The 15,706-nt window shown below is 35.2% G+C and overlaps 1 protein-coding gene across 1 annotated transcript; it reads right to left on the reverse strand.

The window, feature by feature from the left end:
• Window positions 1–3,851: 3,851 nt before the first annotated feature.
• On the reverse strand, window positions 3,852–12,378 carry LOC127620623 (tumor necrosis factor receptor superfamily member 14-like). The gene is made up of 9 exons (XM_052093804.1): window positions 12,222–12,378; window positions 11,495–11,845; window positions 10,450–10,575; window positions 6,248–6,403; window positions 5,921–6,008; window positions 5,670–5,839; window positions 5,093–5,109; window positions 4,960–4,999; window positions 3,852–4,762 (listed from the first exon to the last, which is right to left on the reverse strand). The coding sequence occupies exons 2-9, from the start codon at window positions 11,619–11,621 to the stop codon at window positions 4,563–4,565; spliced, it is 924 nt and encodes a 307-aa protein (XP_051949764.1). The 5' UTR covers window positions 11,622–11,845; window positions 12,222–12,378; the 3' UTR covers window positions 3,852–4,562.
• Window positions 12,379–15,706: the final 3,328 nt, after the last annotated feature.

The following is a 15,706-nucleotide window of genomic DNA, read 5'->3' on the forward strand; positions in this document are numbered from 1 at the left end:
CTTGAGGTATACCACATACTAAACTACTACAATTTTGATAGACTGCATTATAAAAAAAAACATTTGTGCTCTAGAGGAAAGATAATTCTTCATCAAGGTAATCGCAGATGAACAAAAAACATGACGTTTGAGCTTATCAATTAAAATATCATGATGAATGACATCAATTTGAGTCATCAATCTCCCTCAACCAATTATCAGTCATTTGTATAAGTGCTGTGCAATAGAGTAACCCTTTCTGTATGCATGTTGATATTTAGTAGTCAAGCTGTTATTGTTAAAATAGTCTTGTATCTGACCATAAATAATCTTCTCCATAACCTTGCTCAGCACAGGAAGAATACTTATTGGTTTACTATTAGGCCCACTAAAAGGTAACTTGTTACCCTTAAGCAATGAAATGATTTTCCCTCCTTCCACAGTCTAGGATACAGCCCACTTAGCAAACATCTATTCAATATGTGACTTAAAGGACCTGAAATGTAATCAGCAGCAATGCTTAGCACCTAACTATCCAGACTGTCTGTGCCCAAACTGCCATATGCAGGAAGAGTCTTCAGCAATATCTCAACATCTCTAGCCTCTACACAATTGACATTTACATTTATGCATTTTATCCAAAGCAACTTACAGAGCACTTATTACAGGGACAATCCCCGGAGCAACCTGGAGTTGAGTGCCTTGCTCAAGGACACAATGGTGGTGGCTGTGGGGATCGAACCAGCGATCTTCTGATTAACAGTTATGTGCTTTAGCCCACTTTCTTCCTTGAGCTGGCTAACCAATCTATATTCATATCTCCAAGCAAATATATTTCACTATTCACATCAGACACTCGGTCAATTGATTCACATAATTGAGAGAAATAGTCAGCATCAGTATCAGGAGGTCTGTAACAGCAGCCCACCACCACTGGTTTCAAGTGGGGTAGATGTACCTGAACCCACAACGCTTCTACACCAATCATCATAAGATCCCAACGTAGTTTAACAGGAAGATGTCTTTGTACAAAAATATACCCCACCACCATGTATATTTCTGTCTCTCCTAAAGAGGGAGAAACCATTAATCAATAATTCAGAGTTCTGAACAGATGGATCTAAATGAGTCTTGGATACCACCAATATATGCATGGAATTTGCAAGCATCAGATTATTCAAGTCATGTATGTTTTTCCTTATGCTACAGCTGTTCACATGTGCAATTACCAAGGCTTTATTTGGGAGCTTTAAAGGGCTCAATGCCATTATTAGGGATAAGGATCATCCTTGGTCATAAAGTCATACATTTATAGTTTTAACCCAGTAACTTTTTCTGGGTTTGATGATCAGCTTATCATACCTCAACATTGCAGAATCACCCCTCTCCCAGGCTGCACGCAGGTCTGGCATTAACTCCTTCCTTTTCTTCTTAATAAGGTCAGAGAAATCTTCATTGATGTAAATCTGTGTTCCTTTAAGTTTCTTAGCTGTGATTGAATCGTCTGCTTGTCCTTGTAGTGCAGGAGTTTTACTACGATCTGTCTCTGCCTACTATCATCAAACTTCCCAACTCTATGGGCCTGTTCGATTTCAATATCCTTCACATTCAGGCCCAATTTCTTTCCTAGTATTTCTTGTACTTTAGTTTGTGACATTTCACAGTTTTCCCCTTTTTCGATCCCATCAAGGGTCTCGACAGATTTTGTCAGGTTCTCATCCAGTCGTTTCAATTTTTTTCCGCTCTCACATAGCACTTTGTCTTGGCTCTCCAATTTTCCATGAGCAAACTCTAGACTAGTCTTGAGTTCCTGTATCTCTTTAAGTGCATTATCCACTATTTTATGCACACCTTCTGAGAGAATTTCAACACAGGATTTAAAATTCTTACTTTGGTGCTCCTGCAGCTCTCTATAGAAGTCCTTTTGTTGTTCCTTCATGGATTGAAGAGTAGACATTGTCACCAGTTCTTCCTCTGGATATACTGTACTTTGGGTGGCATCTTGTTACCCAAAGAGGAGAAGGCCACAAGATGTAGTCCTCAATCCCAAAGAACAGTAGGCCTAAAAACCAGAATCTGTTCAAAATCTCTATTTTTGAACTGCAACCACAGCTCTTCACTCAATAAATGACTTGGATAACTGTGTTTAACTTATATTAAATGAGTAGTTTAATTCAAACAAGTGAATACATAAAATATAAAAAAGTGAACAAGGATGAAACAAGAGCTGATCTCAGTATCACTGAAAAGACTAAATATTTCCTAATTGAAAGAAACATTAAAGTGAAGGTATGGAGAAGGTATATCCAATAGGGGCTTGATAGAAAACGGGACACCCTAAGGAAGTGTCATAAGTCCATTATTATTTATTATTATGATTAATCATGTTTTTGCTACAGCTGACGTTAATTTGGGTAAATCGCTGTTTGCAAATAAAGTCATTTGGTTCAGAGGAAGAAATGAAGAATTTATAGTTAAAAAAATGCAATCAGCCTTAAATTATTTTGAAAAATGGTCCCATAAGTGGGGATTTAAATTCTTGATAGAGAAATCTTAAATCCATATTATTTACAAATAAAAAGATAAAGATTTAAAAAATAAAGTTATATAATAAGGAATTTCTAGGAATATGGTTTGACAGTAAAGCAACATGGAAAATACATATAGATAAAATGGTAGAGAAATGTTAAAAGTAATGAGATGTGTTTCAGGGAGTGAATGGGGGTTGATAGATTGGCTTTTAAAAAATACAACAGTGATAGGGACGTACCACATTGGTGGAATGACCTTCCCAACTCCATCCATGAAGCTGAATCACTTTCTTTCTTCAAAAAACAGCTAAAAACATTTCCATGAGCACGAAAACAGAAACAATTCTTGTTGCACTTTAATCTGTCTTGAATACTATTCTGATGCTATAGTGAAACTATGTAGTATGCCACTTTTCGTACCACTGTCTCCTTAAGATGATTCGCTTATAATGTATATAATTTATTCCTCTTTTGTACGTTGCTTTGGATAAAAGCTTCTGCCAAATGAGTACATGTAAGTATGTAAATGTAACAGTATTTGACTATGGCTGTATATGGATTGACATCTAAAACTCAGTTAGGTGAATTAGAAAGAATACATTCTCAAGCAATAAGAAATTGTTGTGGAGCATATCTTCTCAGCATTGACAGCGTTGAAGACAGCAATTAATAATGTCATACTGGGCTAATTTAAAAGGTCAGAAAGATCAGCACCCAACCAAAAATGTGTTAGAAGCATGTTGGGATCATGGAAAAGGAGAGGAAACTTGCTTTGGTTGGATTATTGAAGATTTAGTACATTAAATGTAATTAAAAGTGTTTAAAGTTGCATCAAACTTTAACTCCAACTCCAGTTGATTTATTCCTTTTAGAGACAAGGCAATGAAATGACCATATAGCAATAGAGGCAGAAAGAAAAAGAGAGAGTTTGACCAACATTTTAATGAAATTTGAACTCTGCAATAACTTAATAAACAGGGTTGGGAGGTTTAATTTTGTATTCCACTACTATTACAGAATACATGCTGTAAAATATAATTTGTAACATATTCTGTTAGATTATTCAAGGTCAGTAAAATATTCTAAATACTTTGGATTACTTCTTCAGCACTAGTAGATTGTTTCACTTGTTTTGACTATAAAAACTCTGTCAGTACAGTAAGACAAAATACACATGTTAAAAATACATTCTCTGAAATACCTAAATATCTTATGCAGTGTTGTTTCTAAAACGATTGTTTTCAGGATTTTTAGGTATTTGTGTGTGTGTGTGTGTATATTTACAAAATAAAAAAACAACTAATATGCAGTCACAACCAGAAATGAATTGTTGTAGGATGCTGATAGTGAAAATGTATTAAACACAAACTTTATATTTATATAATAAAAAAATATTAATACAAAGTGAATAACACTGAAAGCTTTATAGAATACTTAATGAAAATAAGTAAACGTTAATTTGTGTTTACAATGTGCTTTACAGATGTACATAAAGATTATATTCAAATTTAGGGAATTTCATAGTCGTATATTATGTTGCTATATATCTTCATAGATGAACATTTCTCAGGCAGATTAGATGTTTTTCAAAAACATTAGTCTTATGTCAGTTATTTTATATCTTCTGCTTAAGTGTGTTCAGGAAATATTCATTTAAGATTTCCAAACATTACTTTTGCTAATAGAATAGAACTGCCCGGATCTCAACATCATTGAGTCGGTTTAGGATTGCATGAAGATTCAGAAGCAATGAGAGATCTCAAATACATAGAAATGTGGCTAAGTTCTCCCTAACCTTGAGAAACTGTGGACAAGTGTACCTTGAAGAACTGGTGCTGCATTCAAGGTATTTTATGTGGTCACACAAAATATAGATTTTGTTTTTTTTATACCAATGTACCTTTATTAATGATAAATAAAATTATTCATGGCAATATTTCTGTTAAAACCATCACTATTTTTCACATCTGTCTAAAATATTTGCACAGCACTGTAGATATTATCAACTTTATTTTAGGTCTGGCACACACATTTGTGTAATTCAGATTAATACTAGATCGCAGTAGTGTCATAGTTTTTAGTGTTTGTTTGGTTTCTTTCAAAGTCTGATTGTTTAAGCCACTGGATTTCAGGTTGGACAATTTCTTGAGAGTGTGAGGAATCATTGTCGAGTAGAATAGAAACTCTCATTTCTTGTCTGACTTGGTTCTCTGAACTCAAGTGGGATGACTCATTTACTGTGCCTCCAACATCTGAAAAAAAAGGTGAAGAAAATCATTACTTTTCAAGTAGCATGAACATGAAGTATTAGTGCATGGATTTCCTAGTCAACCAAATGAGATAAAAGTGTTACAGTAATATTAAAATCTAATACTTTATATAAGCCATTTTCATAAGCGTTTCTCATCATAAATGATTAAATCTACATACAAAATGACATTAATCTTACCTGTTAAACTGCCTTTTTCATGGGATTCCTTATTTGATTCCTTTAAAAAACAAATCAATCCAAATAAATTAAAACATAAATATTTATTTCCTTTATTATTCTTCAATGTCAAAGAAATTAAGTTTCAATATACCTGTATCCCTGTTTTACCTGATCAAAGAGAAATACAGTTATTAATAATGTATACATCTTTATAGTGTACTGTATACACAGTATATAGGGTAAGTGTAGAGGGTAAAGTCAGGTAAATTGGGCCATTAAATCAAATGTACCAGATAACTTTGTTGCTACAGTCCTTTAAGAATCAAGAGCCAATGACTGTAAATATATAAAATGTTGCTGTTCTTTTCTTTACATGAGGTTTAAATATTTAGTACGTACTGTTGCAATTATATACATTAATATTGCAGCATATTAATGTTAAAATTTATTCTCCTTTACCATTTAAACTCATAAAATGATTTGTCACATAGTTTGACACAGACTGACAGAAGAAACCTGACACACACACAAACACACACACTTTTAAAATATTGCCCAATTTACCTGACAACATCAACATTATCTACTGTATGTTCTATTGTTTGATTCTATTGATTTAATCTGGTTGTTGTATTTTCATAGAAAGTCCATTAGGAAAACAACTACAGATTTAATATAAATGCCACTACATCACACAACTATTTTTAAGAGGGTGGAATTAACCTTACGTGAACTTGCAGATTGTTTCTTCTTCCAAATACATATAACAATTAATGCAAATATTACAGCTCCTATGATGCAAGTAGTGATGATTGCTGGAGCAACAGAAGGTTTTCCACATTCAGCATCAGATGAATATGTTCCTGGTATTATTTCAGTAAGCCCCATGTCCTCACATCTGTGAATATTATACAGTTTTGTAATACATAAAAATGATAACAAACAGTAAACCACACAATCAGCTCAAGTGAACACTCACTTTGTGTGCGGTAAGCAGGATGAGAAAGATCCATTTGAATATTTTTCACCTGTACAGTTTGCACACACAGTATCTGTGGAGCCAGTACCTGCAGAGACAGTAAACATATAGATTATGGATGTTTTCATCTTTTGCAAATTATGCAATAAGATATCTTGCATACAATTTGAATACAGTAACAACTCATTTTAATCCTTTCAAAGCGCAGCAGAGAAATGCTGTTGAGCATTTATAGACTTAATAAAATACCTTCCTATTTTAACAATAATAAAAAATTATTGTGTTTCATGCACCGTGTGTTTTTATACATTCGTTTTAGATTATTACCTGCTTGTTTGATGTATTGTCCTGGGCTGCATTTAGAGTGTTCCACAGCAAAATTGCAGCTGCCTTTACTTTTGGCAATGCAGTAAAATCCCTCCAGTGGTCCACAAACAGTATCCGAAGACTGAGTGCATGCTTTATTGACTCTTAAGCCTTGGCCTAAGATGGACATGAGTCAGTAAAGGTTTAAAAAGAATTCTGGCATAGAAAACATCATGCATCAATTTATCTGCTTGTCTTTTAGCAGATACTTTTGCAGTTGCATCTGAATGAACTGATAATATACCATAAAAATTATTCTTAGATCAAGTATACTGAAAAAATACACCAATGTTGTTGTTGTTTACTTATTATTCTGAAGTTCTTACAACTTTCAGAACACAAGAAATACATCTCAATGCACCTTTTCTATAATAATATTTGAAGTTACTAGGATTCACCCCAAAATTAAAATTCTCATCATTTACTCACCCTCTTGCAATCCATGATGTGTTTGACTTTCTTTCTCCAGTAGAACACAAACAATGATTTTTTTAGAAGAATATCCCAGCTCTGTAGGTCCTTACAATGCAAGTGAATTGGGAGAAGATCTTTTAAGCTCTAAGCATCACATAAATCAACATAAAAGTAATCCATATGACTCCAGTGGTTAAATCTAAAGTATATCTTCAGATATAGAAGTGTGGGTGAGAAATAGATCAATATTAGATCAATAAGTCCTATTTTACTATAAATCTCCACTTTCACGTTCACGTCTGAAAGTTACATGTGGTGCCTGTTTCACATTATTCTAAAAATCTTAATTGGTGTTCAGCAGAACAAAGAAAGTCATACACATGTGAGAAGGGATGAGGGTGAGTAAATGATCATTTTCATTTTGGGGTGAACTATCCCTTTAAAACAAGCAAAGCAGAATATTTCTCATAGAAAACATGTGATGAAACTCAACATTATTCACCCATATAAACAGAGAGAACAATTTGCATATAACTCTTCTTTGTCACATACAGCATTGAAGAAGAAGAAAAAAATAAATAAATTATTGCCTACAAACCCCTTTTTTTTTGCTGTTGTTGTTATTTGCAAGGACAGTTTTTAGGACAAAGAAAAATAGCCACAGGTGTTGTTTCAAAATGGATTCTAAAACTGTTTAAAGAAATGTGAAAAATGTGTCATCAATCAAGATAAACTGTAACAGACACTGTAAGGGCCATTACACTGGTCCAATGGTGGTATCCAGCAGGATGGTGAAGTTCTGCGAGTGTTCGTCTTTTCTGATGTATGTTTAGTTTTATGTCTTAAACTATTTGGTTTAATTTAGACTAAATTTGAGTCCATTAATAATATAATCTGACTCCAATTACAGTTTTTCTGAATTGCTAAAACACATTATCTGACCCAAATGCTCATTGGCCTAAACCCATTTGTTGAATGAATTGCCCTTTTGGCAAAACCTTAAAAAAGTTCAGTTAGACACATTTGCAAATCTCATCCACTCTTTTTGCAAAATTGTAAACATATTGTCACTCACTAAAACACATTTTGCACTGTGATGCACTTGTGTTGCAAAACGTTAAACACGGACAGCAAAGGTTAAACACAACTACAAGTTGTCATTGTTTACACACAACGACTTAAAATTGTTCTTACTTGTTTCTAATGATGTGATCAAACCAATTGTACACAATACACGAAGCATGAAGACGTGATGCTGATGCAGAATTAATCTCTCATTGACTTTTATTTTGCAGTTGCATGTTTGAGTGTACTGTAATGTGCTTTTCATTTAGAGTTTTCTTTTGGCTTTTACAGTTTGACTACTGTATTTTTACAGTATACAAGTGCTGAATATACAGATATTCAATACAATAATATACAATATATTCACTATATTATGTTGTAATTACTAAAAATGCGTTTACTATATACAAGAACAACAAATTGTGTAATACATGCCCTGGATGCTGTGTTCTCCAATTTTTTATGTAGTGTCTAATAAATGCTCTGTAGTGTTTATGATCTGAAAGCATTGTTTGATTTTGAGCACAGATTAAATCAGTGTTTCCCAACCACAAAGATTGTTAGGTGTGCCGTGGAAAACAATCAAATTTCACAAAATAAATAAATGCATGAAAAAAAATATTTCAGGGATCTAAACTCCTCACTGTGGCAGGGCGGAGGGCGGGCCGGGTCGTGATGACTGCAGGGGTTTGTGCGGGAGAGAGAGATCGTTTACGAACCCCTGCAGTCAGCCTTTAACCCTCACGGGGGCATAATTAGCCTAATATGGGACCGGGTGCGTAGGATCACGACCCGGCCCCGCCCTCCGCCCTTCCACACTCACCTTTCGGCGAAAATTCGCCATTTTAAAACCATAATCGGTCACTTTTGTGATTGTGAAGAGCGATAAAAAGTGAGCGATATTTATATGCTCTAAGTGTCTTTCATGACTCGTGTCAGCGCTGCAGAATATTGAAGTCTATGAAGTGACTTTACACCAAAGTGTTTTTCACACACATTTTTGCTTCACCAATAATATCTTTGGTGAAGAGTAGAGTACTAAGCAACACGAAATATTTAAAAACTTTCCAAATTTGTGAAGAGATATTGAATGTCTGATAATTTATTTTAATGTAATATTAGGCTACATTATCGTTTACGAATATCAGAGACCCCAGTTATTGAACTAATTTAAATTCACCAAGCAAATGCTTTGACCTAAACATAAACGAGTCCTTTTATTACTTTCTGCTATCAAAGCAACTGCAAGCTTTTTCTCTCTCTTCCAAATACATGTTTTCAATGTTTATTGTGCACACCTCCCGCTTTACGGAAACTCATAAAATCGCCCATCTGTGACGCTTTCTGCAACTCTTGTCATGTGGAGGGCAATGCAGCACTTGATGCTGTGTTCAGCCTCCAGAACCAAATTAAAACGTCCACAAGACGACGTCTGTCCGAGGCAAAGACACAAAATCTAATGACAGTTGCCTCAGCATCAGTCTCCCTTGATGCGTTTGATTACGCACAGGCGATCACACAGTTTAAGTCGATCTGTTCAGTTAATTTTAATCGTATTTGTTTTTTGTAATATTGCGTTGTTCATATTTTTGTGGTTCATATTTTTGTGCTTTGTGTGGTGTCTCTGTTGTTCATCTGTTCTTTTCATAAATAAAAAAAAAAAATGCATAATATGCTACATGCTCGTCCCGTACGTTCATGATTAAAAAAGAAAATGTGAATTAAAATAAAAGCTATTAAATATCTTATTATCATTAAAATATGAAAATTAATATGACGGGTAATATTAGATTACAAGTCAAACGTTACAAGTAAACGCTACTAAGACAGACAGAAAAATTGATAAGTTCTTGAAAAGGAAATATATTAACAATGGTTATGTGGGATAGTGGTGTGCCATATAATTTTTTAGTCATAAAAAGTGTGCAGTGGCAGAAACAAGGTTGGGAACTGGATTAAATGGTTTTGAGGCGATTGTTTGATTTTGCCAGAAGAGTCAGGGGTTTTGTGAATGTAGTTTGAAGATTTGGTTTAGTCTTTAAAGTTGTGAGAAATTGGGTGAAGGTTTCAAGAAAGTGTGTCTTAGCAATTGTGAAAAACTGTAACATAATATAGAATACAAATCATAGAAACATACCTGGTAGTATAAAGGACACACAATAACTGTGTGGGAGATCTGACTTACAGATTTCTCCCTGAAACTTTTGCCAACCGTCCTTAAATACCCAGACAGTATAAACATCAAAGACCAAATTGTAAGCATTTGGGGATTAATAGGTTTCGGTTCCTCAGAAGGAGACACCATTTGGAGACCTCTGGGAGACAGACACATCCTTACAGCAGATACATAATTTTGTTATGATCAAGTCTACTGCTGTGGGACTGAGACTATAGTACGGCTCGCACTGAGACCTTTTATATAATACTAAACATGTAGATACAATTTTTGTATACACATGATACAACAATTTTGCACATACATAATTCCGATGGATTTGAGGTGATTCTGAGCTGGAAGAGTTTTTATGTTTAGTTCTTTGTTTTCTCAGGAAGCGATGCTCACTGAGCCCAGTCCACTTCCAGCACTATTTTTATCATCAAGCTACCAGCTTCCATTTACTTGTTGCTGAACAACATCTAAAACATTTTTTTTTTTCATTCCTGATGATAAAGGGGGCACTCACCTGTATCACACACAGTGCAGGAAAGGCATTTTGTAAAGCCACTGGGTTTATCAATGAAAGTGTACTCAAGGCATGGAACACAAGTTGTACTGGTATCATCTGTGCAGTGCCAATAAACACGATTACCTGAAAAGGCAGCAAATGAAATTTGTCTGTGATTAAGCAATGGTTTAACTTCTTGAAAGAGAGACATTGTTTGTAATTGCTTATTTTAAAAAGATGTCTAGTTGCCCAGACTCAGAATACATGATTTTTGTATGACATTGTTATATACTCTATTTAAACACGTTTTTCAACTGAACATACATCGTCTCTTAAGCAGAATAAAGTGCAACAGTGCCTGCCCAATTTCTCCAGCATCTTGGTTTCAAAAGTGTTTTTTCCCATTTATTTTTTCATAGGGATTTTTTAAGTCTTTGTAAAATAATTCTAAGACATAAACTAAATCAACCAGCACATAGGTGAAACACAAGATTGCAAGCTTTTGAAAAACAGACAAAAAACAAAGCTACAGACTAACGTCTTAAATGAGGAAATAAACTACAATCTCACGAAGTACTGCGAATAATGTATTAGAATAAAAAATTATGGAATTAAAACTATTGATTTCAAGTTGTTGAATATAAGTATATAAATAATATATTTTAGGTTTTTTGAAAAATATTTAGATATTGGTGGATCTGATTGGTGGATCTCAGGGTAGTGCAGTTCTTTACCAGGGGTTTCAATATTAAAAATCATGTTTTTGTTTAAAAAAGTTTAAATAAGATGACTGATGGCTTCAGCAGAAGCATACACCATAAGTTATCTGTCTGTATAAAGTTTTATCAGTTATTATTTAAAATCAGTTCCCTCTATGGAATAAAAATGAATGGGATTTATACTTCTGAATCCAAACCATTGAGTGTTATAAAGGCAATTACCTTCACCAAGGAACTATATTTGAACAAACATGGTGATACAAAAAACCTTATGAACAACTTTGTATAGAATTAAATACATTTGCATTTGTGAATTCAATTTGCCGATTTTCATGGAGTCTTACCTGGTGCACACATGGGACAGCACTGATTGTCTTCCTCATATTCAGCATGGCCACATCCACATAAACAAACTTTATAGTTAAGAGGGGCAATAATAGTTATAATAACAGTAAGTCTAAAAGTGAACATGGTCACATAAATCTCAAATATGCAGAGGTGTTTAGTGAGTTAATGTACAAAAGAACATTTTCTATACTGCTCAGTGCTGACATTAGCTGCATAATCGGATGTTTTCATGCCTTGTAAATTTTAGGGGATTTTACAGAAGAGACATGTGACTGTTCAAGTTTCTTCAAGATGTGATCTACTCATGTGAACAAACTTTCTGCAGGCAGGATTCTTACAGAAACAAACTGAAAAATAAAGAAGGAAAAATGCATTTGAATGCCTTTAATTATGGACAATAATAATTGAACATGTACCATACAATTAAATGTTAACTTACATTAATCTTTATCACGTAAAACAATATCAATCAACAAGTTGTGGAGAGAACATTTTTCACTTTCATTTTTTATCTTTCAGAAATCCCCGTTTGACAAGTAGTCGTAAAGAGACTAAATAACACGTGAATATATGAATACAGAATGACTACTATAACAAACATTTATAACACAAATAGCCATTTATGTTTATCGATATGTTTCGTCAACGTCAACGGTCAAAGTTGACACGTTATTGAATGCTTAAGTTACGATTTGCCTCAATAAAAACACTAAAACGACTTACCAAGGGATATAATCTAATTTATCTTCGATTTCATTCCAACGACAACAGACTTAGTTTTGTGGTCTCGAATCCTGGTGAATCGTTCTTTCAGTTTTACTTTATGGCATAGGCTATATTACGGTATATTTCTGTGCTGAAGGGAGCGCTGTAAAGTTGGTTTAGGTTATCGTTTTTCTTTGGATATCTTTGGGACCGTCTGAAAACGCCACACACTAATCTAAAACGTCACTGGCATTCGAGAATTAATTCAATTGAATTGGATGTTCAATAATTATAATTAAAAAAAAAAAAACACTGATTTAAGTAATTTTGAAAAAATTACTGATTTAAAAAAAAAGTAAAGTAAAGAAAATATATATATATATATTTTCACTTTCCAAAGGTTGTAGTTAGATCCCAGTGGATAGACTGTCTTACAACAAGTGAGATTTTTTACAGCAAGTTTAGTAATATGAGTACAGTATTCAATTAGTTTAGAAAAGAAAATCACTAATATTCACCAAAATGTTATTTTCACATTCCAAAAGTTGTGGTTAATCCCTAGTGGATAGTTACCTTTTTGTCACTCACTCGACCTTGTGTCGATTGAAGTGACACAAGGGGTTTCTTTCGAGAGCCTCGGATACCTCTGAATATGAGAAAAGGCCAATGCCAAATTTGGCGAACAGAATTTGCATGACCCGCCCCCGGACATACAGGTATAAAAGGCGGGGATCGTGCATCTGTTCAGTCAGATTCTTTCTTCGGAGCCAAGCGGTTGTGTGATCAGCGATTTGAGACATTCACTACTGTTCCACTCACCTATCAGGGCATTGCTGTTGGATCCTACGGCGCATACCAGCAGCTTTCTCCCTTCTCTGCATGCCAGTGCAGTCCACACCCCTGGGTGCTTCGACAGCGTTTCCTAAAAGAGGAAATAGACATCTAAAAGAGTTTACTTCCTCTAAAAGAGTAAACACATTGGCGTTGAACATCATTTTAAAGATGCGTCGTTTTCAAGATGCCTTTCCGCCTTTGTGTAGTTCCTGGATGTGGTAGCTTTTGACGGTCATATATGCTGCCTCACATGTATGGGCTGCGATCACACTGAGGCAGTGTTTATGAATGGTTCATGTTCTCATTGTGAGAGCATGAATATGGCAACGTTGCGGTCATGGCTTTCCTTCCTTATAGGAAACGCCACTCCATCCACCCCCCGCGTTGCGCCTTCTTCCCACGGGATTAAGGCTGACCCGGCTGGTGATGGAGGCAATTTGGAGAGTTCGGCAGGCGCGGTTTCGCCGGATCAATCTCAGCGGAAAGTCTTATTTCAGGACAAATGCCTCGGGACACAACTTTGACTCCTGACACAACTCTACCTGCTCCCCACCGCTGCGAAGCCCAACCAGGTACGTCAAATGCGATCGTCCCATTAGTGCCCCTCGCACAAACTTGGACGTGTGGCTACGCTTTCCAATCCATTGCGCTGGCTGGCCAGGACCATCTGTCTCGGCTACACGATTCAGTTCCATTCAATTAATCCACCCACTTCGGTGCATGCTGAAAAAGCCAGCACAAACTCACGTTCAAGAGGCTCACGCAACAACTCATTCTAACATGCATCTGGCATCAAGACCTGAAGGACGCGTACTTTCACGTCTAGATTTTGCCCAGACACTGTCCCTTTCTTTGGTTCACGTTCGAGGGCCAGGCATACCAGTACAAGGTCCTCCCCTTCGGCCTTTCCCTGCCCCCTCGCGTCTTCACGAAGGTCACAGAGGCCGCCCTTGCCCCGCTAAGGGAAGTGGGCATCCGCATACTCAACTACCTCGATGACTTGCTGATCTTAGCTCACTCTCGAGAGGCACTATGCTTTACTATCTACCTGAATGGGCAGATGCACAATTCCCTCCTTTTATACCCATATGTTTGGGAGGGACATGTAAATTCTGTCTGCCAATTTCTCATTGGCCTTTTCTCAAGTTCAGAGGTAACCAAGGCCTTCAAGAAAGACCCCCCCAGTGTCGCTTCATTCGACACAACCGCTCATTCTCTCCATCAGGGAACGGAGGTTACAATAGTAACCTTGACATTTTAGAAACAACACTGCATAAGATATTTAGGTTTTTCAATGTATTTTTAACATGTGTATTTTGTTATACTGTACTGTACTGAGTTTTTATAGTCAGAACAAGTGAAAAAAATCTACCAGTGCCGAAGAAGTAATCCAAAGTATTTAAAATACTTTACTGACCTTGAGTAATCTAACAGTATATGTTACAAATTACATTTTACAGCATGTATTCTGTAATCTGTAGTGGAATACATTTCAAAAGTAACCCTCCTAACCCTGACTACAGGTGAGAAGAGGGCTGATAAGATAAAGAAAATGATCCCTCACCCTGCTCAACACATGTTTCAGGTCCTGCATTCCAAGAAGTGCTGTCAAGCCATCAAAACAAAAACAGCCAGACATAAAAACAGCTTCTTTCCCCAAGAAGTGGCTCTCCTCTCCTTAATAACTGAATACTTTAACTTATAACTGACCTGCACAATAATTGGACTCCTATGCAGTCCTCACTGCTACCACTTTAATGTATTGCTATTCAACATAGCATCATACTGTATATCCACCCTAATACACACCAGCATGTGCACTGCACTTTATTGTATTGTATTGCACTGTGTTGTATATTTACATATATCGTTCTTGTTTAGTCTATCTGTACACTCTTGTATATTGTGTATTGTGCATGTGTAATGTTTTACTTGTCTTTGGAGCAAATCACCGAAACAAATTCCTTGAAAGCATAACTTACTTGGCCAATAAAGGAATTCTGTTTCTGTTTTGCTCAGTAGATCTAATTATACGAGTACAGTATTAGATTATTTTAGGAATAAATTCATACAAATTCATGAAAAGATTATTTTCATATTTCAAAGGTGAGTTTCCTGTGTATAGACAGACTATATAGTGTATAGACTCACTACAGGTGAGATTATTATATTAAGTTTAATAATTTGAATACAGCCTTTCTATTATAGATTATTTTTTTTAAATCACTAAAATTCACCAAAATGATATATTCACATTTATGTTTAAGTTAATACAAAATAAAATAATAATAATAAAATAAAAGTTTTAGAGACTGCTGTCTCTAAGTTTGTGGGGCTTAGAGTTTGCCACATTGTGTAACCATGCCAAGTCAAAAATATGATTCAATATGGAAGGAACCTAGAACCAGAACAACAAAGAATGCCTTTATCAAATATGTTGTAGAATTTGCACAAATAAATCTTGTTGACTGACATTTTGGGTATTTTAGATATTTTTAAAAATGAGTTTTAAACTGTGAAGAGTGAGATCTTTGAGGTTCTGTGTACATACATGTCTATATCAATCAAAACTTTCATATTGTGTGAAGAGATAAACTGTTTTATAGTCCAGTGAGACCAGCAAGTTCCTACATCTGGTAAAACTAAAACTGCAAACTAGCACCCTGTTT

This window comes from Xyrauchen texanus, chromosome 27, assembly GCF_025860055.1.
Source record: "Xyrauchen texanus isolate HMW12.3.18 chromosome 27, RBS_HiC_50CHRs, whole genome shotgun sequence".
Lineage (NCBI taxonomy): Eukaryota > Metazoa > Chordata > Actinopteri > Cypriniformes > Catostomidae > Xyrauchen > Xyrauchen texanus.

Bases quoted from the DNA above. Each gene is read 5' to 3' on its own strand.
- LOC127620623 (XM_052093804.1), bottom strand. From the start codon at position 11,621: ATGTTCACTTTTAGACTTACTGTTATTATAACTATTATTGCCCCTCTT. The intron at 5,840-5,920 runs GTGAGTGTTCAC...TAATATTCACAG, and splicing joins TCCTGCTTACCGCACACAAA to ATGTGAGGACATGGGGCTTA. The intron at 4,763-4,959 runs GTAAGATTAATG...CTTTTTTTTCAG, and splicing joins TGAAAAAGGCAGTTTAACAG to ATGTTGGAGGCACAGTAAAT.